The sequence below is a fragment of the Numida meleagris genome, chromosome 2 (genome assembly GCF_002078875.1).
Source record: "Numida meleagris isolate 19003 breed g44 Domestic line chromosome 2, NumMel1.0, whole genome shotgun sequence".
NCBI classification, from domain to species: domain Eukaryota; kingdom Metazoa; phylum Chordata; class Aves; order Galliformes; family Numididae; genus Numida; species Numida meleagris.
Genome location: NC_034410.1, coordinates 126,070,845 through 126,094,543, shown reverse-complemented (window position 1 = coordinate 126,094,543; position 23,699 = coordinate 126,070,845). Strand labels below are relative to the sequence as shown.

Sequence of the window (23,699 nt, the reverse complement as noted above, 5' to 3'; positions counted from 1 at the left end):
TGCCATCTGTACTGAGATTGATGTACCATGAAGTTATAGCCCCAGCTAAAGCAGAGCAATGACTCATGACTCAGTAATTTGCAATCAGAAGTCCAGAATCAAAGAAAATGAGGTTTCTTTATGATCTTGCATAGTTTTCTTCTTCTAGATCACTTAGAATTCCTCAGATGCACTAGGTTTGTTGCATTTTTCTCCAGGGCTCAAATGATGAAGGCACTCTCCAGTTTTTTAGATGGGTCAGTGCTCCACCAGTGACTTTTCTCCTACATCTCTTACTCTGCTCATTTATGTCTCCAAATACCTCTACCTGGTGTTTTCTTACACAGTCCAATTATATGTGAAGAGGAAGTTGGTGAGACACCTTGAGGACCACTGCCATCAGAGTATAGCACGTACCCATCCCCATCCGTTCAAGCTGCTGACAATTAGCAAAACAGTGACCATATAATAAAGAACTTTCAAGATGCCAAAGCCTTTCCTTACTTCTCAAGTTGCCTTCATCTGACTTGAAACAGCCCTTTGGACTTATAAAGGACATTCTATGGACCACAGACTCTCAGGAGGTGCCTTCGCAGCTACACAAGGGAGATCTGGGGTGTGAGGGACAAGTGGAAGCACCAATTTCTGCACGTGTTTCCCAGATTTCTTCCAAGTCCCTTCCAACCCAAGTCGTCCTATGATTCTGCAATCTAGGGCCACAACTTGGGTCCCAATGACTGAAGTCTCCGATGGAAAGTTCTTTCAGAAAGGCATTTTTTGGTTTGTTTGTTTGCTTTCTTTAAAAATGCGACGTTGGAAAGAACTAGTTTTACAAGCTCTTAAGTATTACATTACTCCTAATTTGAGCTGAGGTTGCAAAGGACACATTTGCAGACAGCTCCCTCTCCTGGAGCTGTGGGGCTTCCAAATTTTGCAAGAAGACATAAGCCATGGGTGTCCAACCTTTTGGCTTGCCTGAGCAAGTCAGGTTTTTTTGGCGATTTTCTGTTTGCTAACCCTTTCAGGGCTGTAAACCCACACTTAGATGAGAATGTTTTGAAATTATTTCGAAGTATGAAATATACAAATGTGTTTCAGATTTTATCATAAAACATTTAACTTTTTATTTTCACACACACAAAAAATGTGGCTGCTAAATAGACAATTCTGTGAATTTACAAATTCTGAGAAAAAGTAAATAAATGTAGGTTATAGTGTGTGTCCTCTGGAAACCCACCTTTAGCGTGGCTGGATTAGCAAACTGACAGGTGTTTGCTTAGGTGATGATTACTTGTGTATTGCCCCCACGTGGTTCCACTGGGGATATGTATCACTGAGAAGGCTGTTCTTTCATAAATATTTGGAGAGGCATGTGAGCATATACCAGAAAAAAATCAGTGCGGAGGTAGCTATACTAGTAGAAAGGTGTATCAACGTAGTAAGACAAATGATTTCAATTTGTTAATCAAAATAATCTACATTAATAGTAAGTGAATGCAGTATATTTTGGCTTTGCTTTTTAGTTAGTTACTACATAACGCATGTTGACAAAGGCATCAAACTTTCTAAACCCAAGAAACACAACGTTCTGCCATGCTTACACAAACTTAGGCAAATGTAGAAAAGCTTTTATGCTAGTTTTGTTGTTTCAGCCATCACAAAGCATGTATGTTGGGGTTCACACCATAGAATCATAGAATGGCCTGGGTTAGAAGGGACCTCAAAGATCATCTAGTTCCAATGCCCTGCCATGGGCAGGGTTGCCACCCACCAGATCAGGCTGCCCAGGGCACGATCCAACCTGGTTTTGAACGTCCCCAGGGATGGGGCACCCACAGATTCTCAGCAGCCTCTGTCAGCACCCCACCACAATGTTGTATACATTGCAGTACATTCTATGAGTGTGAAGTCTTATCAGCAGAATCATACAATCATAGAATCCCTAGCGTTGGAAGGGACCTCTGACGGCCATCTAGTCCAACTCCTCTGCAACGAACAGGGGCATCCTCAGCTAGATCAGGTTGCCCAGGGCCTGATCAGCCTTGCCCTGAAAGTCTCCAGGGATGGGGCATCAACCACATCCCTGGGAAACCTGTTCCAGTGCCTCACCACCCTCACTGTAAGAGACTTTTTCCTTGTATCTAACCTAAACCTACCCTCTTTGAGCTTGAAACCATCTCCCCTTGTTCAGTCACCACAGATCCTGCTAAAGAGTCTGTCCCCTTGTTTCCTGGTGCTCCCCTTTAGATACTGAAAGGCCATTATCATGTCGTCTTGCAGCCTTCTCTTCTCCAGGCTCAACAGCCCCAGCTCTCTCAGCCTGTCCTTGTAGGAGAGGTGTTGCATCCTTTGGATCATTTCTGTGGCCCTCCTCTGGATGTGCTCCAACAGGTCCACGTCTCTCCTGTACTGAGGACTCCACATCTGGATGCGGTACTCCAGGTGAGCCCTCACCAGCACAGAGTAGAGGGGCAGGATCACTTCCCTCACCCTGGTGGCCATGCTACTTTTGATGCAGCCCAGGGTACGGCTGGCCTTCTGGGCTGCAAGGGCATGTTGCTGGCTCAGGTCCAGCTTGCTATCCACCCCTCTGGGGAGGGAGACAGCACTGTGCCCAGCCACGTGGCCCTGCTGAGGAAGGCGGACTGGAGGCATCTTTGCCTCAAATAAAAAGCCAAATTAATGAAACGTGCCCAAACCCAAACCAGCCAACACGAGGGGTCTCTACCCCAGAGCTACCCGTATGCAGTAGCACACAAAACACCCAGGATTCAACACTCAGCAGGAGCTGCATTTCACAAGTGCCATCCTCACAGGGAAGGGAGACACCTGGAGCTCTGCTCTGCAAGGGGCTTCCTGGACTGGTTCTTGAAGTTTCCCACCAGCCTATAAAGAAGCAAAATGGCTCTGTGAAACACGGAGAATTGTACGCAGGGTAAGCAAGCAGTAACATCACTCTGCCTACTGAATCCCAACATCCACAACACATAAGCCCCCACACAAAACCCCACCCCCCCTAGTGGCGGCGGTGCGCAGGCGCCTTTGCAGCAGGAGCAGCAGCAGGAAGGCGTGTGGAAGCTTTCGCGAGAAGTGCCGCGTAGAAGTTCTCGCGAGAGGTGGCGCGGGGATAGGCGGCGCCCGCCGGCTGCTTGCTCCTTTCTGGCGGCCCGGCCATCTTGGTGGCGCGTGTCCGGTGAGTGGGGCTCGGCCGGGCGGGCCCGAGGAGCCACTGCTGAGCGCTAACCCGACCCTCCGCTCCTCCTGTCTTCCAGGTACCGCCTGACTCAACGCCAGGCAGCGACAATGGTGGCCGCAAAGAAGACGGTGAGTGGGAGCGGGCCGCGTGTGGCCTCACGTGGCGGCGGCCCGGCCTCCGCCGACGGCGGGCGCCGCGCTCGGTGGTGCGGCGGTGGGGCCGGGGCGCTCTGCCGGGCCTGAGGTGGGATGGGGCGGAGCGGGCCCGCGCATGGCCCGAGGCGGGGGCGGCGGGGGGACCTGGGAGCAGCCTGAAGCGCCTGTCGCGGCCCTCTGGGCCCGGGCTGTACCTCTGAGCGTAGCGCTGCAGCTGCTCGTTGCCTGCTTGTCTGTACTCAGTTCTCTCCTGTGCAGCATCCTAACTGCTCCTGGGGTCCCTGCCCCAGCCGGAGGCGAGGGGGGCTGCAGCTCTTTTCCTGACATGGTCAAAGGGTGTTAGAGTTCAGACTTCAGTTTCCTGCTGTGTTGTAGTCTTAAATCTTAAAGCTATTGTACCGAGCATGAGTTGCGTATGAGCTGATGGTATTCGTTATTCCTTATTGGCTGTCACGCTCCTCTTGGAGGGTCCGCACCTTCTGCATGTGGTTGTTTCTACCAACCAGTGGCGTGCTTATTAGTGCATGCCCTGCAAAGTGGCAAATGTGAAACGTGGCTCAGGTTTAGAAGTCAGAGGTAGTTTATGCTTGGATGTGACTAGCTGAGCTTTGCAAAGGCACGATAAATACATCACTGGGTAATGTAGGTGGTAGTGACAATGCTTTTCATTACCAAGTAATGGGTAAAGAGGTATTTTGTGAAGTTGGCAAACACAGTATCAGCATTGTGCTTATCCACAAGCTTTCTCATAATCATATGGTGTGCTGACTCTTTTATTCTGCATTGCAAATAATTGGGACAAGGTTGCGTGTGGTTGGAATTTCTTCACCTTACGTCCTCTGCCACTTTGTGAAAGGTAAAGTAACATGTAATGAAACTCTTCTACTTATTTATTTTTCCAGAAAAAGTCCCTGGAGTCCATAAACTCCAGGCTTCAGCTGGTTATGAAAAGCGGTAAATACGTGCTAGGATACAAACAGACTCTGAAAATGATTCGGCAAGGGAAAGCCAAGTTGGTCATCCTGGCCAACAACTGTCCCGCTTTGAGGTAAGCAGATGTATGAGAAAAATTCTTCTTAAAAACTAAAGCAGGTGTTGTATAGAAATACAGCATGTGACTCATGCGAGCTGGTAACACAGAATAGCTCGTAGACGTACTCCATAGTACTGTGAAATAAACATGATGAGTTGTTTGGTGTATACAGATTTTAGGTCTGGATGTGTGACAGTACCTTCCAGCTGTTGTATAGTTTTCTAATACAGAGTTCACCTTGCAGAAGATTCTGTAAGCTTTTTCACTCTGTCACAGCGTAGGTTCATACCTGATGTGGGAACTGTCCCTGCACGTGACACAGGGTTGGAGCTAAGTGATCTTCATGGTCCCTTCCAACCTAAGCCTTCTGTGGAAGTATACTGGGACTCAATTCCTGATTTTTTCAAAGTTGGAGACTGGAAAATAATTTTCCAAGAAGGAAAAACTAGTAATTGATTGCAGTTTAAAATGTTTGAAGCACACTAAATTTGCTGTTCTAGGAGAATGAAGTCTTAAGTAATTTTCATCTCCTGACACAGTCCTCAGTTAACTTCTGGTCCCTTTCTGTCACCAGTGAGTATCAACAGATTAAAGAAACTGCAGATGCAGAAAAAACAACGTAAGTGCTTGAGAAATGGAGAGACTGTTATAACACACATTAAGTGTGTTTTTTCTGGGTAGGCAGGAAAAGTCTGCAGGGTTTAAGTATAATTAAGCTGCTTTTGTTGTATAGTCAGCCAAATTGTTTGTCAGTACTTTAATACCCAGTTTTTGAATTTTAGAAAATCAGAGATTGAATACTACGCCATGCTTGCAAAGACTGGTGTCCATCATTATAGCGGCAACAACATTGAATTGGGCACAGCTTGTGGGAAATACTACAGAGTGTGCACGCTGGCTATTATTGACCCAGGTACGTGTCTCCTGCCATATAATGAACAAATTGGGTATGTAGCAGTGGTTCCTGCACTCACCTGTGAGTAGCAGTGCTTAGCAAGTGAAGTGCGGAGGTATGGTCATGCTTTGTCATAGCTCTCCTTTGGGTTTAACTGTGATCTATTCTTATTTTGTTAGTCCAAGAATTAGCTTCTTACATTTGCATATGGCTCCTTTTACTGTTGAACTTTGTTAGTCTAGGATCTTGGTAAAATAGACTGCTGGATTGTGAGTTGTCTTGTATATACACAAGGAATAAGCTGTATGCAGATGGATACTAATCCAGTACTGGAGTTGAAAATCATATTCATTGTTAAAATTTTAAATCTACGCGTAATTACTGTGGCTTGGTAGCACTCTTTGTGCCAGAGAATTGTTCAAGTTCCTTCTCGAGTCTGCTAATCAGGTGATTTCCTATCTTTCTTGCAAAATCTTGGGAGAGAATCAAATTTATCTTCCATTGTTCAATTTGACCAAAAGCATCCTGATTCGGTGCACACACAGATTTCTGTTTCAGCTACTCCCAAATGTTGCCCAAGTAACATCAGTTTAAATTCCCTGTTTCTAAAGAAACCTTTATTTATCTTGTTGGTATTCTGATAGAAGCTGTAAGCTTAAGTGTAAGGTAAAGAACTGGAACTTAGCCTTTCTGCTGTGTAGTACGATGCGAATATTCTCGCTGTCCTGATATTCTCGTGATCAGGGGAGGCTAGACATTCGCTAGATTAAAACTATGCATTGTGTCCTCCAGGACTAGACTGTTGCTCTAGTACTGGCTTTTTAAATGCTAGTGACAGATACGTAATTATCATAAGCATATCGTGTATGGATTAGCAAAAATCAGAAGTATTTTTTATCAAGTCATCACTGTAGGGTCATTTGAAATTTTTTTTTGGCTTATTTCTGGGAATGGATCTTTCTGCAGATCTTCTTGTAATAATGTGTTTTTGTTTTACAGGTGACTCTGACATCATTAGAAGCATGCCAGAACAAACCAGTGAGAAGTAAATGCTGTAAAGATGGTCTTTCTACAATAAAACTGGTTTCAGATCCATTTTAAGAAAAATTTGTATTGTATTATACTTCTGCTGGTTTTAGAGAACAAACTATATAAATGAAGATTCGTTACCACTGCTGTCTGTCTTGTTCTGTTAGAAGTAACCTTCACAGGACAAAACTTGTCTGTTGCTTACTGTAGAAGTTGATCTTCAGTAGTAAGACCTGACCATGGTAAGTATGGTATCAAATCCCAACAGGCTGTGGCCTTCTTATTTTCTGGAGTGCTAATGGGAAAACAAGTTGTTACGAGGCAGTGGCAAATTAGGGATGTTGGTGGGAGACCCCAGAGGATTTAATTTTTTTTTAACATTTACTTTTTTAAACCTAGTGAGTCATAAACTATTAATGCAAATTCCTCTATTTATCTCTTCCTTCCAAGAGAATATGTATGTCAGATACAAATAAACTAGCTGCTAGACATGATGTATAACATTACATCTTCAGTAAGACACCAAATTAACATCTCCACATTGGTCTGAAGTCAGTACCTTTTTTTTTTTAAAAAAAAAAAAAACCAAACAACTTTCTGAATGCTCTGTGGTAGTGTCAGATTAAGGTAGTGTTCTCAAGTCACTGTTGATGAGGATGTTGGTATCTTCTGGATTTCTGCCTTTTAATTTTTTTTGCAACTGCAGTTTCAGTCTGTTACTGCTAGTGACTACTAAATGGGGTGTTAGCACTTTGCTGATGTGTGGTTAAAGGAACACTTAATGACAGTTACTGTGAACCAGCAGCCCTGAAAAACTTGCATTCTATTTTCTGAAGTACATTAAAACACGAGGTGGTTTTTTCTACACATGTGCAGTCATTCGATCATCAGTGATCACTTAAATCTAATTTTGCTGCAACTCTTATCTGTTTCTGGTGTGGAATGGATGAAGTTGTGTATTTCAAGTTCGAGACGGTAAAGAGGCAAACCAGCACATGAAGCCAAGAAGGAATAGCTGGAGTCTGCATTGTTAAACTCCAGCTTTGTATCAGTTCAGTAAACAGTTGGGGTACTGTTGTCAGTAAAAATAAACCTAGGAGAAGAGAGCCTCTGCTGCTAAGGGCGTAGAAGTAAAACTTCAGTTGGCCTTAAGATGCTTCCAGAATGGCTGGAAGCAATTTGCTGTTTCATTTTCACATTAGTGTTTGACAAATGTGCAGCTAGTTTTATTGCCCAAGGAATGTCTTCATAATTAAAATACTAGTTGTATTCAGGAAAGTTAAGAATCACTGAATGCTGACCAAGGCCTGTAAGAGGGAAATATAATCTGGTCTGGATCTGGTAAGAGAAATAGTACTTGGGACTTCAGATTGTGATACTCTGATAACCCAACTGGTTTCCCACTTTATGTCCATCACAATTTCAACACAGAGGTATAAATCTGTATTTTTACTTCCAACTGATTTCTGTAGTCTGCACATGTTGGAAAGAATGGATGAAACCTAATTGCTGTGAATGCACTGTTCTGTTTTTATGTGTGTGTATATATATACATACACATAGTCGCACAGATAGGATGCTTGAAATAGCAACAGAGCGAGTGGAGGAGGGAAGTACAGAAAAGCAAGCCAAATAAATTCATAGCTTAAAAATACTTCAAAACATGGAGTTTTCACATGAAAAAATAACAGCATTTTAATGTTTTGCATAGCTTCTTTTGGCTAAGTTCTACTTAATGAGAATTTCTGCTAGTTGCTAAACTTTTTTATACATAAACTTTCAAAACTTATCTGCAATCAATGCAAGACAGAACACGTGTATTAGATGCAGGGCTCAAAAATACTTTTTTTAACTTTATACAAGGATTTGTTATTTTACTTTGAACGGATTTAACAAAATAGCTCTCACAACATTGTATGTATAAATACACAGTGTCATATACGCTTTAAATTCTGATCAGTATTTTAGTCTGTTTTCCAAGTCTTCCATTCTCTTTGTCATTTCTTCCAGTAGATAAAAGTTAAGGAAACAGCTAATGACAGTATGGAGTAATAATAAAAAGTGTCAGGTGTCCGATGAGTCAGATGTTGCTGAGCATGACGTTTCTGCTAGAGCCCAGATGATGCACACTGACTTGGGTTTTTAAACGTTACGCTCAGCCTGAGCTTTACTATGAGTGTACATCAGCATATTCCCAGTTTATGAACAGGTGGATGAACATTTGGACAGTGTTGGGTCTGGAGCACAAGTCCTATGGGCAGCAGCTGAGGGAATGGGATTGTTCAGTCTGGAGAAGAAGAGGCTCAGGGGAGACTTTCCCTCTACAGCTGCCTGAATGGTGGTCGTGGCAAGGTAGGGGTTGGCCTCTTGTCCTGCCTAACTAGCAATAGGACTATAGGGAATGGCCTCAAGTTGCACTGGGGCGATTCAGATTGGACATTAGGGAAAAACAACTCTGAAAGACTGGTCAGGCGCTGGAATGGGGGCTGTCCAGGGAAGTGGTGGAGTCACTGTCCCTGGTGGTATTCAAGAAACGTTTAGATTTTGTACTGAGGGATGTGGTTTAGTGGGAAATACTGGTGAAAGGTAGATGGTTGGACTGGATGATGATCTTGGAGGTCTTTTTCAACCTCGGTAATTCTATGATTCTAGTGCTTATAGCGTAATTCTTAGACATCTTCAAGAAAACCATCTAGGTGGAGGTCTTAAGGTACTAGTAAAGGTTACCCTGCAGGCAAGACCCTGGAGGGCTCTGTTAGCCTGAGTCTGGACAGACAAACTCCACAGTACCTCAGTCTGAAGCTATTCTCTAGGAAGCACACAAATAAGTGCTCATACATCACTGCACTTTTTGCAGAAAGTGCTTATTGATCATGTACATGGTTCTGAGAAGACTTAACCAGAAGGTGTGATGTATTCTTACTAACTGATTACGCAGAAGCAGGTTTTATGAAGAAAACCCAGGAGTTTGCTGTGTAAGTACTGTATGGCACAAAATACTGGAGAAACTCATTGCCAGCTGCTATTTTCCCAAGCCCAGATGGATATTAAAGATAATATCATAAAGGCTACTGTACTAGCAGCTCCCTTGAAAAGACAGTCTAGCTTGTAGAGAGAGGGCTATCAGTCTGTACTTAACTCCTTCTGTATGTATTCATGCAAAATTAATTAGACTGCATGTCCTCTGATTCGTCTTCATTGGGAATTTTACTTTAAATGCCTTACTATATCTGGTGCTTCCCCTAGCAGTCCAGAAGGGAAATACCTCCTGATCCCTGTAGCTACTAAATGTTCTTTTGTTGTTATCTGAAGTAAACAAAGCAAAGAGTGTTAGGCTTGATTTTTGACCACTCATTTCTTTGCTGATCCTGAAGATATTTACTGTTAGAAATTATGAAAAGTTAAGATCCTTATTAATATGTTGGTCCCTTCTATGAAGGAGAAGGAGATCTAAAGTCTTAAGAGCCTTGCTTCTTGGAGATTTAGTAGTTCAGCTTTCATCCCAGTATGTTGATTTGAGCCATAGAGGCAGCTTAGACTTGAGGGGTTATAATTACTTTTAACTTGTTCCTTTTGTCTTATACATAAGAAACATTCTGAAAGGATATATCGCTGCGTGAGTTTTCTTACTTCGTTGGTTGCGTAGTTCTGGAACGTCACAAAGTTTTCACATTTGCATTGGTCTTTCGAAGTTTTTGCTGAAAAACAGTCAAGCATAGACAAAATACTGAATAAATCCACTGGACTGAGAGAGGGAAAGACAAAGACTTCTAAATGCAGAACAAGTTTAATAATACAGCTCCCTGTTCTCAAAACAGGTCAACGTCTGCAGGAATGCCATGGGGCAGATTTTGTAAATACTGAAAAATAGTGCACAGCACTCCTTAAAGACCAGTCAGAATTACCTAAATAAAGATCCTAATTACCTGTTGTTCTTGTTGAGTGAGTGTGACTGTCTTCAAAAATATACTTATGCTGTATTGCAAGACTGGGACAGGCAAGGACATCTGTGATTTCTACTGTGGTTGATTCAGGTCCTGCAGGAAACCCCCCAAAAGTCTAAAAATCATACCCACTTAATGATACGGTATTTTTGCTACTCGCATGCAGAATTCTCCTTAATTAGGGGGTAATCTTACTGATTGCAGTGAGGATCATTCATAGGAGAGGACTAGCAATACAAAGATGTGAAGGAACCAAGCTGTTAGGCTGTATTTACTGCGTATGTGATTTAAGCTGTGGGTTGCAGAACTGAAAGGGAGTTGTGAAGGCTCCTGTGAGAAAGAGAAGGGATTGAAAGCTGAACATGCTTCACAGAAATCATGCACAGTGTTGAAATAGAAGTTTCCCCTTGAAATAATTCATTTGGTTGGTATAAAAAGGGAGCATGCAGCCATGCATTTATTACAGTGGATCTCAAATTTTCTGTATTAGAAGCAGATCTGAATTGCAGAAAAGAACGCGTGGCTTTTTGGGGGAGTGGGGTGGGCAATGCAGTTCTCCCGTAAGTGAATGGTTAGGGCTCTCTGCAGAAGAAGCCATGGTGAGGCAGCTTAGCAATGATTGGGCTGACTGGGGACACAGCAGGACACTGAGTTAAAAGAGCCAACCTGATGACTGTGGATTAGTCCTATGGAGCCTTCCAGATGACAGATCTTGCTGGTGAGCTGAATCTCTCAAGGCTGGCAGAAAGAAATTGTCAATTAAATGAGATCACAGAAGGGACAAAAAGGATGTAATTGCCTAGAAAAGGATATGTTTCTTACTTGGTCTTTCACCATACACGGAGATTGCCTTGTGCCTGTTCAGGCTTCAAGAGGTCCAGTGTTGATGGACTCAGCCCTTGGCTACACACCAGGACTCACCTTTCAACTTGACTACTGGAGCTCTTCCAGAACTGGAAGTGCTTTACGAGTAGATTAATAGTGGCTAAACAGTTTGAAATCACAGCAACCTATGTTGGGTCCTTCCGGGGAAAGTTCTTGCATATTGCGTTGTTATCCATCAGTCCTTTGGGGGAACTGAATAAAAACTGCTTACAGAAGGATGAAATCTCATTGTTTTCCCCTTTATAAGGAAGTTGGAAGTGTTTGGTCAGAAGGGAGTAGTAGCTTCTGTACTTTTTCTAGTAATTGTAGTGGATTAAAGGTTTCTAGCTCAAGAAGCACAGACTTCAGACATTTATTTATTAGTTAAAGGGTGTCTTGGCAGAAATGCAAATGTCTTTGTAGGTACAACCACCTCAAAGGTCATTCTGCACGCTGCCTGTTTCCTGCCACAAGAGGGCAATGTAGAGGTAGCTTTTGTTTCTGAGTTCTTTTCTACAAAACTAAATGCTTTACTTTCAGTTAATTTTAGAGCTCTTAGGGGCCCAGATGAACTGGAAAGTGCACATTTAACATCTTCACACTTTGATCAGCTATGCTGGGGGGGAGTGGATGTGAGTGTTTGAAACTCCCTTCCTCCTGATTTTGCAGTATGTGCCCAAAGTTTCTTCACTGAAAGTGGATGCATAAGGGGAAAGGTGATTGATAGTACAATTTGCTGTTGTGCCGTCAAGATGCAGAAGGCAGATGGAAGATTCTTCTGGACCTGTTTGCTGTAGCTATTGGGAGCTCTACTACTATCGGTCCAGTGAGTTTTGACAAATATACAATAATATGCAGATGTATTAAACTGCACTGGGAAACAGATGACACACTTAAGGTGGAAACTGGAATGGCTCAGCGCAAGGAACGGGGAATGAACAGAGAGAAGAGTGACTGAATAAGGAGACTAGAGTTCACTGGGCAGAAATACAGCATTTATATTTATTAAAAAGCATGACTGGGAGCTTGCTTGATGGAACACCGAGATCTCAGAGAAAATAGTCCAAGGTAGAGATATGTGGGATGAGATCACGAAGCAAAGAAGAAACAAACGAGGTGAGGAGTCTAGCATAAGGATGAGCAACTAGGAATGAGGATGGTGAAATTCCATGTGTAGGAGGGAAAAAACAGGTAAGGTGAACCTTGAGTATTTGACACCAGGTAATGGATGGCCCCATAAGTTGCTTAAGAGCTGTAGGCTAATAAGACTGTCTAGGGTAGAAGGACTGACATAGAAAGTCTGAGCTATGGACGCTTAGGATTCGGATGTAAGACAGGGAAGAAACAAGACTGAGATACATTGGTAGAGATGGGGCAGAATGTTTCTAGTTTGGGATTGAAATTGGGTATTTCAGAAACTCCTCTTCACGCTTCAGAAACTAGTTTGGACCTGAAGAATTCTGTTCTCATCACTTCTGTCAAAGCGGTAAATAATCAGACAAGTACAGACAGGCTGCTAAATAGTAAGTGAGTCCTTTGATGAAGTCAGTGCAGTGAACATAAATATTCAATTTTGTTGGGGAAACCATGCTAAACTTCAGTGCTTGTTTCTGGTGTTCTCTTTTGGAACAAAACCTAAATACTATGTTAGGAAAAAGCCCATGAGAAAGTGTTTTCCAAAGCAGTCGTAACGATGTGCAATTTGAAAGAACAGAATGTTAACCAGCAGGCTGTTGAGTGCTGTCATCTGATCAGGGCTGGGCTCTTGTGACAAACATGCATCTAACCATGTAATTAAGGGCTCTCATAACACACAGAACATGGGTAAAAAGGCAACCACGATGAGTGCCTACTGTATCTGATATTGCTGTAGCTTCGTCAGTGCTTCCAGCCATATGAGAACTGAATGTTAACAGAGGCAATGAATGGGACCCTTCCAACTGAATTACTCTTATTAATAAATAATAGAAGAGAAAAACACATTTTCATAACTAGTCATTGAGAATAATTAATAGTAATCAGCAGCTATTCTACAGAGCTGATGCTTTCTTGCCGAGTAAAAGGAGAAAGCCTTACCCCAAAACAGATTTGGAGGGCTTCTGCTTTGCTTAGAAACAGGCAGGGACTGGGGATGAGAGGCTTTGTCAGTGGAGTCCATGTCTGGGCTGCAGACAAGTTCAGAGGGCCTCTCACTGCCCTTATATGATGGTGCCTTAGAATACTGCTCTTGCAAAGGAGGGGAAACAATTAGGTCCAGGGGAAAAACTGACAGGACAAAATGAACTTCCAGCTTGTGTAACAGGTTTGGAGGCAGAATTTCTGGTGGAGTGAGTAGATGAGCAATACGTAGTTTTGGAGCGTCCAGAAAAATAACCAGCTGGCTAAGTCCAGAGTTATCCACAGGTGTGAGGCACTGCCTAGAGGTGAGCCAGGAGGAGGCAGGCAGAAGCTCTGAAGCACCAGCTCTGCCCTGCTACTAGAGGTGCAAAAAACTGCCACAAAGGGGCAGAATTTACTTATTTTTCATACTCTGAGTAATGTATTTAAAAAAAATTACAGCTGCTAAATACTGTTGTGGGTACCTGAAGGATGCATTTCCGTCACTGAGCTCTGGGGTGTGCTAATGAGTGAGAATCATTATACCAGCTGCCAGATAATTTTGTCTTTGGCATCTCCCCAGGCTTTTAAGATGACATGCTGTCATCAGTAGATTATCCGCCTAGTAAGAAAGTTAATGAACAGACTTGGTTTCATGTTATCATAGTATTTTGAAAGTTGAAAATTTCAGAAAGATTGAGCTCGAAGATTCTTATGACTAAGAGAAGCCCAGAAAATATACAAACAAGGAATATTCTCACATTCTTTTTTTTTCTGATTCTTGGTATCTGAATGAGGAAGAAATGCACTGTTGCTTGCCAGCCAATTGTATATAGTAACACTAAGGAGTAAAGTAAAACATCTTTGCATTTAATTCCAAGAAAAAACAACCAAATAAAAGCAGTGAAAATTGAACCGTCCTGTACTAGTGCTGAGCTCAACATTATTCACTGTGACATATCTGTGTTTTGTTCCGAGTATAAATGTGAATGTTCTAATAATACTCAGTGCTGGGAGCATGTGAGTAGAAGTGACACACAGTTCTCTCTCTGGCTGTAACAGCTTTAATCCCAGCTCACATTCCCCCTTTCCTTTGCAAGACATCAGCTGGGAATGTTTAGAGAGAGGCTGGCTGTGCCAAAATGAGGAAGGGTGCTTTCTGCAACAAACCTGTATTTGTGGAGCAAAACTTGGAGCATACGTACAACTACGATCTGCTCTTTTTAGCTCTGAATGTATATTCAATGAACTATTTTTCATGTTCTATAAATATGCACTACATATCTTGATAGTTTGTTCTATGTTTTTGGGTTTTTTTTTTTTTTGCTATTGAGCTTAAGAGCAATTTATATTTTCCATTAAGACTTTATACATCCATTATTTTCCCACATTCCTAATGAACCAGATCACGCTGGTTTGGCAGGGTGGGGTTCAGCGCTCTGATGACTTAAGCGTAGCAAAAAGAAAGAGGAGGAAGCAATTAATTCTTCTGAGCATAGGAGTGTTCATTTTATACAAGTGTTAAGAAAATAAAGGAAAAGGAATTCTGTACCTTTACCTAGTTGTAGATTAGGTGTATATATTCCTTACATATCGAAAGGCAGAAAAATCACCATGAGTGACTGATGCCTGGCAATGTCTTACACCAATCATCTCCGCTATGACAGAAGTCACTGTGAATAAAACTACCTGCTCCTTTAGCCTGCAAAAGAAATCTATAAACATGCATTCCTCTTCTATCTCATTCAAAGTGGAATACTGTTACCTTCACAGATTTGAACTTTCAGCTCTTCGCTTATGTCCTCCATTGCTGTGAAATCCTCAGCGTAAAAGAGATGTTTATATGATGGCTCAGAAGCAATTTCCAGCAGTTCTTCTTCAATTGCTTTTCCTATTCCAATGGCATAGATAATTATACCTAGATTCAAAAGAAATTGCATATAATTATTACATCAGCAGTTCTAAACCCTTGTTCCTCCATGAAAGGAAAATATGAGTATTAGTCATTTCAGAAAGAGAGCAGGAGAGCATGAGAAATGTATATGTGCCATATATCTTGAAAATTGTGTTTGAAGAGGCTTAATATGCTTCTGTTATTTACAAGACATTTAGAAACTCACTGATTTTCTGTAATTCAGAAGATATATAGAGAGTTTCTTGGCCACTACTCGTAGTAAAAGAACCAAGAAAGAATACTGCAAAACATCCAAGAAAATCAGTTGCACACAGTCCAGCTGGAGGTCAGTAACTAGCCATGTACCCCAGGAGCCAATACTGGGTCCAGCCCTATTTAACACTTCCATTATGGATCTAGATAATGAGTCAGAGCATGCCCTCAGCAAGTTTGCGAACAATGCAAAACTGGCAGCACTGGCCAATAAGCCAGAGGGTCATGCTGCCATCCATAGAGATCTCAGCAGGCTGAAGAGGTGGGCTTGCAGGAACCTTATGAAGTTCAACAAGGAGAAGCACAAACCTGCACCTGAGGAGGCACCAGGACATGCTGGGAGCACCCAGTTGGGAGCAACTCTGCAGAAAAGGGCCTGGGAGTCCTCCTCAACACCAAGCTGAACATAGTCAGCAATGTGTCCCTGCTGCTATGAAGGTGAATGGTATCCAGGGCTGTGTTAGGCGAAGTGTTGCCATTAGGTTGAAGGAGGTGAACCTTTGCTCAGCCCTGGTGAGGCCACACCTATAGCAGTGGGGCCAGTTGTGGGGCCACCGGTACGAGAGAGACATGGACATACTGGAGAGAGTTGAGCAAAGAGCCTGAGCACGATTAAGGGACAGGAGCGCTTCTCTCACAAGGAAATACTGAGAAAGCCGGGACTCTTCAGCCTGGAGAAGGATCGGGGGAGATCTCGTCAGTGTCTGCCTGAAGGGAGGAGGCAACGATGGAGCCATGCTCCTTCTGGTGGTGCTTGGTGACAAGACAAGAGCATATGAATAGAGAGTGAAACACAGGAGCTCCCCTCTGAACATCAGGAACAATTTTTTTACTCTGCAGGTGACTGAGCACTGGCACAGCTTATCCACAGGCAGTGGAGTATTCCTCCTTGGAGATTTTCAAAAGCCACATGGCCCTCGTCCTGGGCAGCCTCCTCTGGGGCTGGGCCAGACAACTCCAGAGGTCCTTTCCAACCTCAAACTTTCTGTGATTCTGTGCATCACACAAATCAGCCTACTGGTTGTACTGACGGTTCCTAGTTTGTGCGTGTCTTTATGTAGGGTGTGTGCAATAAAGCTACTTCTTGGCTTGATGGGGAGACCTGTTACATGCCAGCAAACGGGTCAGAATCTTGAAAGATACCAGTCATTTTTTAGAAAAATATAAGTATTTAGTTTTTCACCAGAATTCTCAGAGTAAATTGATACTTATTTCTTTCGTTCTAAGTGATGAGCTTGGAGGCACAGCAAAGGCACCCAAACCTATGAGGGTAAGAAGAGCAGGGGGAAGGAATCAAACTGTGGGTCTAGGAAAGAAAAGCCCTTACAGCAGAGCTGCTCCATACAGGCACCTCCCTTGCAGAGGAGCTAAGGAGAAAATAAAAGAGGATTTTTACTTTTCCTAACCCTGATAGCAGGGCATGAGGAAGTGGTTCACAATCCTCTCATTGGACGGATGATAAGCAATGAGTAGAAAATGTGGTGATCTTTAATATCCCCCTTTTCAGCTTTTATCCATGGATGCTTTTATTCTTGTGAACATATGATTTGACACAACATTTCTCTTTACATTACTTCTGTTAGAAAATGTCCACCGCTAGTATTGATTTTTTGATTCATAATACTGCAATTAACTTTGTTTCAAGTTCTTTTATAAGATGTCAGAAAAATACTGACTTCTCAGTTGTTTGCTTTAAGATAACACTTAGGATAAAAAGGTCTGATATTTCTTTATTATTACTGAGTAATAATAGCCACACACTCACTGAATTGCAACTTTAACCTTCTTGCTGAAGGATCTTGGGCCTGATAACACCATCAAACACACATTTTCCAACCTGTGCAACCTGGTCTAGGGAGCCTGCCTTGTCAGGGGAGTTGGACTCAATGATCTCTAGAGGTCCCTTCCAGCCCTTACAATTCTGTGATTCTATGAAATCTTCAACATTTTGCTCAGGTATCTCCTTATTCTTGTCATGAATCTGCCTACAACTGCAGTTGAATCAGAAAAGTAGAACATTCACCAGAAGCTTATTCAGTTTCACAAGTGGACCAGTCATGCTGAAGTCTGCTGCTTTCTAAAGGCTTGGAGATATCACTGATAAAACATTCATGGCCAATTTTATGCTCAGCATCACTACACTGCCTACACTGCAGTTACACAGGAGATGGATTTGGCCTGTGGTGTAAATCGTTTGGAGCTGAGGTTTCATTCAGCAAGGAAGGTTGACTTAGTATTGTTTTCCTTCAGTCCTGTAAATTCTCCATGTACTCTCCCAGACCACACTATTTAGTGAATTTTGTTTTTAATTTTGAAGAATACTTGGTTTATATTTCATTGCAACTTTGTTAACACATACTCTTATCATATCCTTTTCTTCATAGAAAGAATTATCAGTCCTGATCAAGGCTATAGTATTCATACATCACCAGGATTGTTATATCAAGTCAATAAAACAAAAACAAAAAATACATGTGGCATCTTCTAAAGTCTGATTGTATTCTCTGTGTTGTAGGCCATTAGTCTTTGTACTTAATGCAATTTCTCAGAACACAGAAAACGCTTTGCAAAGAAAGAAGGGATCCTTCATTTTCTTGAAAAGCTTTGAAAAGTTTCAGTAATCTCTGCTGAATGGCTGTAAAGTTTTGATTTGTGGTGCAGGTGTCCTAGATGAGAGTTTTCTGTCCCAAACATATTTTGTATGAAAGGCCAGCACCTTTGAGTTACTTTTCAGCATGATCTGTCATGCTGGAAGGCAGCACTGAAGCTGTATGCATATGAAAGGACAACCCTTCTTCCTTCCAGAACACCACCAGCACTTAAAATTAGTTAAAATACATCATATAAATAAGTAAAGATATAATCAATTATTAAATTATTAAACAATGTACACTTCTCAGGAGAAGGGTAGATTTCTGCATTTTGAAGAGACAGGGTTGGTTGTTTTTTTTTAATTAGTGTCTTTTTACTGTTAGAATTTTTGATGAATTTGCCAGTGTTCTCTGTATCAAGTATCTACTCACAGGGAAATGCATGGCATGCCACTTGAGTAGACCTGCAGATGGCACAGAACCCCAGCAGTGAGGCACTCAGCATTAGTCCCACAGTAGGAACGACAGAGCCTTGTAGCAAAGGCTCCTGTGAACACCAAAGATCTGATATTCTGCTACAGTGGTCACTGAACTAGCCAGACTGCTGTGGCAAACTCTATCTTGATTAGAAGATACTGTAACACATCTGTACTATTACCACATCTTATTTATCACAGTATTTACCCTTCTGAAAGAATCAAAAGACATCTCCACTCACCGCTTCGCTTCGCTCTAGCAGCCCACTCAGAGACTTCATCTTGGGCTCGTCCATCCGTAAACACAATGGAGATTCGAGGGATGTTTGCTGAAAATGGTCTGGCCCCTTCTGTTTCCGTGAAGCTTCTCTCAAACATTTGCTTCAGGGCCAGTCCTGTCATGGAACCTCGCCCCATATATTTCATTTGTGATACAGCTTTCTTCATGTCTTTGGCTGAGCTAAACTGTCTTAATGTAAACTCTGTGCGGACTTCAGAGGAATACTGAAGCAAACCAACTCGAGCAGCCTTGGGTGAAATCTCAAGTGTATCCAATATTCCTGAGACAAATTGTTTTACAATTTCAAAATTATCCTCTCCGAGACTTTTTGATCCATCAATCACAAACACCAGGTCAACTGGGCCTTCAGTGCATCCTACAAAATAAGCAAAAGTATTCAGATAATGAAAAAACTGCACAAAGCTGAAAACAGGACTGTATGAACACAGACATACCTGGAGTACCTTGTTCCTGGCTCAGCCAACCTTGCAGCGTGTCTAGAGCCGTTTGTGTACAGTCAGTATCAAAAGCTAAGAGTGTGCCAATGGCCAAGAGGATTTAACAATAATCTAACCACAGTGACTATCAATCTATTTGTCACTTTGTAGATTACAACAACTCTTAAAAATACTGCACTTTTTTTAAGAGTTTGCAGTGGATTAGATTTTTAACCACATCTTAAGAATGACTGCTAAGTGGAGAAAACTGTGTAGCTGAAGAACATTGTTAGGATACAGAAACAGAGTTTCCATTATTTTCTTCTAGGGATAGGCCAGTATGTTAACTTTACCTTCGTGCAGATGACCAACACTGAAATAAAGAGAACTGCTGAAGCTGCCTTTGTACTGCTGAAGTAGCAAAAATGTAAAGACGGTACAAAAAAATGAGTTGCTGAAGCTACACATATATAAAAGATGAAAATCTAGAAGTCATGTTTAGAGTTGCAGGAAAGAATGAGTCCAGAGCCAAAGAGCTCAGCGAACGCTGAGAGAGAAGGGTTATGTAGAATGCCCTACAGTTTAGGATTAGGTTCAGGTCTGGGGACAGAATATGGACAATGCTCATGTTTTTATAGAACAAAGTTAAATCTCTAATGGCAGAGAAACAGCTAAAAAATTAAAGGTGAGGCAGTAAATGCTAGAAGGGCTTCTAGCTGTTAATGTTGGATCAAAATGGTTTACATACTTTGCTTGTAACTATTCATTGCTGAAATTAACTTTTTCTGTTTTACCCACTGAAGCTGGGAGACAATCCAGGAGAGACTGACAAGTTTGCAGTTCTCGTACTTGGTAAGTGCGTATGCAAAATTCAAAGCAGTTTGTAAGCGTTCTGATTTGACTGCAGAAAGTACTGAAGACATCTGTTACCAAGTCAGTGGTAGGAATAAGGAATTTTCATTAACATTTGGACTCTTCCTCTTAGACAACAGCCTTTTTAGAACTACTGTCCAAGAATTCCTCCTTCCTCCCTGCAGTCATCTGAAGAAACAACATGTCATGTAGTAAAGTAATGGTAATACACTGACTATCAGAGCCATTACAATATCACTACATATGTAAAGATACGGCAACAGTTCATGGTGAGCTGTGTTAATTACAGCTGAGATCAGTCACAAGCATGTTTTGGTAATAATATGCTCCTCAAGTAAGGCATCCATTTTTGCAGAATAAATGTTTTTACTGAGCTCCAGTAGAAGAGTTTCTCCTCCAGGAATTAAAAGAGTGATGCAGTAAATGCATATAATGTTCTAAGCATGTCATATTAAAATGTAAGAATAAAGTACACATTTCTTGATAATAAAATTTCATTCTTTTTTCTTGACGTTTGGGAAGGATTATTATTGTACTTGATGCTATATGAAAACAACTGTTCCAATTCATTAGTTTTTTGCTTACAAGAACACCAAGATAAATTGCTCAATCATTTTCTATCACACTCACATACGCTTCGGGCTTTCGAATATCAGTTTTGAAGTGAGGCTTTTGAAGTGAGGTCAAGTAACTTTAACACTCAAAGAAACAATTTCTTTCCAAATAAAACGTACTTACTTCTGCAGGTTTTCTGATCCTCTTTTAGTACATATCCCTCCTGACATTTGCAGATGTATGAATCATCATTATTAACACAAATATGTTCACAACCATGGACAACTGATTTGCAGACATCTTTGCCTATGAAAAATTGAAATATTTATACATATTCTGTTTAAAATATTTATAAATTCAAACACTCCAAACACAACATTTAAAGAACACATGTCACAGTAGAACATCTTTGCTTTTTTTTTCTGTAGCAATGCTGAAGAATGGCTGACAGACATATTGTTACTTACTTCGACATGTTTTTCCATCTTGTCGCAGGACAAATCCCTCATGGCACTGACAGCTGTACGAATTGTTATTATTAAGGCACACATGTTCACAGCCATGGTCAATGGACTTACACAGGTCTTTATCTGAGAATCATTAACAGAATTTCCTTATTAGATCTGTTCTTAAATGCAAAGCTGGCATGAGCCAGTTTTGAGAAAAATTAAGTCTGTAATCACTTTAATGACTGGAAGGACATATTCCCCATAAAAGTTTTAGGTACTCACTCCTGCATGTTTTCCTGTCTCTCCTCAGTATAAATCCCTTGTGGCACTGACACGTGTATGAATCACCAGCTGGAACACAGACATGTTCACAACCGTGGTTGACCGTTTTGCAGATATTTTTACCTGGGAGTAATGAAATTATATTTAGCACAGTTAGCTACATAAATGGCTTTCACAAAATATAGAAAACTATAACAATAATCTTCCATGAAGGAGCTCATTTCCAAGAAACTGACTTCATGTTATTCTGTGAAGCTGATTGTTAAAGACACAAAGAACAGACTATATAAGTAATACATTTCATTAACAGACCAGAAACTACATAATGAAGACTAAACTACTTACTTCTACAAGTTTTCCCATCTTCCCTCAGTATAAAGTCATCATGACACTTGCAGATATAGGAATCATCAGTGTTAACACAAATATGTTCACAGCCATGGTTAACTGATTTGCAAACATCTTTATCTGAGGAAAGCAGACAGAGTTTGCTAGGTGAGGTTATTTAGGGAGAGATAATATATTTTATTAACCAGCTCAAGTAGTTAGGAATCACAAATAAACATATATGCACAGTCACAGCCACAACACTTAAAAGACTTAACACTTAAAACCAAAAAAATGTTTTTATGGCTCAGGCTACTCACATTTACATGTCTTTCCATCTTCCTTCAGTATGAAATTTTCGTGACACTTGCACATGTAGGATTCATCCAAATTCACACAAACCTGTTCACAGCCATGGTTGACTGAATTGCAAATATCCTTGTCTGCCATCAAAAGAGTTGGTAGTTAACATACATCAGCAGAGGCCTTGATTATGTGTATAGTTCGTCAAATTAAGTTCTCATGCTACATACTTTTGCAGGTTTTCCCATCTTCTCTCAGTAGAAATCCATCATGGCATTTGCAAATATATGAATCATCAGTATTAATACAAACATGTTCACAGCCATGGTTGACTGACTTGCAAAGATCTTTATCTGAGAACAGATGACAGCTCTTGCTAGTTAATAAAGTTCTATACGAGCTTGAATTGCAGATAAAAAGTATGCTGATAAATATCAGACTACTTACTTCTGCAAGTTTTTCCATCTTCTCTTAGCAGGAATCCCTCCCGACACTTACAAATAAATTTATCGCCAGCATTAACACAGGCATGTTCACAGCCATGGTTGACTGATTTGCAAATATCCTTGCCTGGAAACAGATAAAATTTAATGCAGTTTTCTAGTTAAACTTTTTTTTTTTTATTTTTAACAAGACTGCAGGGGTAATCCCATCAGCAAAGAAATATGGAAGCACGCGCACTGAAAGCTAGTCAAAGGACTGACAGCTTAGCTCACATGAGGCATGAGTTCTTTACTATCTAAGCAGAAAGAACTACATGGTTTGGATGGTCTCCCACTGACATTGAATCATTTCAGGATCAATCTGACTAGATTAAGACGGAGGACCTTACACTGACAGCAGGAAGAGTAAAAGAAGGAATAATTTAGTATAGTTGTTTAGCAAAAATTCATGCCATTAAAAACAAAACTGAACAAAAAACCACAGGACATGAAGCAAAGCATTTCTTTAGGATTCATACATCAATGCTAAGAATCTGCATAAGCAAAACCCAGGAGAGTAGGGACTAATCATTGAAGGGGATAAAGAAAACCCAACCAGTATTGCTGAAAACTGATGAGAGGATTTCTGTGAGTGCAGTGTTAAAGCCAATAGCTCATAACCTCTTCAAGAAGAATAGAGAAGGAGAAAGTAGAAGAGGAAGTCAACCCATCTATCAGCTTTCTCTGTTCCTTTCTCACTGCAACAAAAAAAGAAAATATTCTCAATTGCTAATCCAGAACTACCTTTACACAGGAAGTACAACTGTGGATGCTTCTAACAGCAATGTTCAGATTTGTCAGAATTACAGAATCATATTCCAAATTGGAAATGACCCTTAACAGTCATCAAGTCCATCTCTCAGCTCCACATAGGACCACCCAAAATTCAAACCCTGTGTCTGAGGGCGCTGTCCATATCCTCTCTGAACCCCGCAGCTCGGGGCCGTGCCCACCGCCCTCTGGAGCAGAACCTGTCCCTAGCCCCCACCCGCCCCTCCTCTGACACAGCTCCATGCCGTTCCCTCGGGCCCTGTCGCTGTCACAGAGAGCAGAGCTCAGCGCTGCCCCTCCACTCCCTGCGAGGAGCTGCAGCCGCCATGAGGCCTCCCCTCAGCTCCTCTGCTCTGGGCCGCACAAACTCAGCGGCCTCAGCACTCCTCATACAGCTTGCCCTCTAGAACCTTCACCACCTTCACTGCCTTCCTTTGGACACTCTTAAATGGCTTTATGTCTTATATTGTGGTGCCCGAACCTGCATCCAGTGCTTGGGGTGAGGCTGCACAGC

At 41.6% G+C, this 23,699-nt stretch overlaps 2 protein-coding genes across 10 annotated transcripts in view; one reads left to right on the top strand and one right to left on the bottom strand.

Moving 5' to 3' along the window:
• Positions 3,067-6,428, top strand: RPL30 (ribosomal protein L30). Of its 2 annotated transcripts, XM_021386999.1 has the most exons (5): positions 3,067-3,172; positions 3,252-3,303; positions 4,233-4,378; positions 5,146-5,276; positions 6,258-6,428. In XM_021386999.1, exons 2-5 carry the CDS (start codon positions 3,283-3,285, stop codon positions 6,305-6,307), a joined length of 348 nt encoding a protein of 115 aa, XP_021242674.1. In that variant the 5' UTR covers positions 3,067-3,172; positions 3,252-3,282; the 3' UTR covers positions 6,308-6,428. The 2 variants fall into 2 exon arrangements, with proteins under 2 accessions (XP_021242674.1, XP_021242675.1); XM_021387000.1 differs by having other exon boundaries at positions 3,122-3,303.
• Positions 7,952-23,699, bottom strand: part of MATN2 (matrilin 2) — a 75,873-nt gene continuing 60,125 nt past the window's right edge. For 4 of the 8 annotated variants that reach the window (XM_021386995.1, XM_021386990.1, XM_021386991.1 and 1 more), the window contains 13 exons: positions 22,380-22,502; positions 22,163-22,285; positions 21,950-22,072; positions 21,648-21,770; positions 21,303-21,425; positions 21,039-21,161; positions 20,755-20,877; positions 18,669-19,082; positions 14,958-15,110; positions 10,898-10,969; positions 10,214-10,324; positions 9,896-9,985; positions 7,952-8,296 (listed from right to left, as the gene is read on the bottom strand). In XM_021386995.1, coding sequence (XP_021242670.1) covers positions 8,244-8,296; positions 9,896-9,985; positions 10,214-10,324; positions 10,898-10,969; positions 14,958-15,110; positions 18,669-19,082; positions 20,755-20,877; positions 21,039-21,161; positions 21,303-21,425; positions 21,648-21,770; positions 21,950-22,072; positions 22,163-22,285; positions 22,380-22,502 — 1,754 coding nt within the window. In that variant the 3' untranslated portion in view covers positions 7,952-8,243. The remainder of the gene's footprint in view (positions 8,297-9,895; positions 9,986-10,213; positions 10,325-10,897; positions 10,970-14,957; positions 15,111-18,668; positions 19,083-20,754; positions 20,878-21,038; positions 21,162-21,302; positions 21,426-21,647; positions 21,771-21,949; positions 22,073-22,162; positions 22,286-22,379; positions 22,503-23,699) is intronic. The other 4 variants (XM_021386993.1, XM_021386992.1, XM_021386994.1 and 1 more) reach the window with 3 other exon arrangements.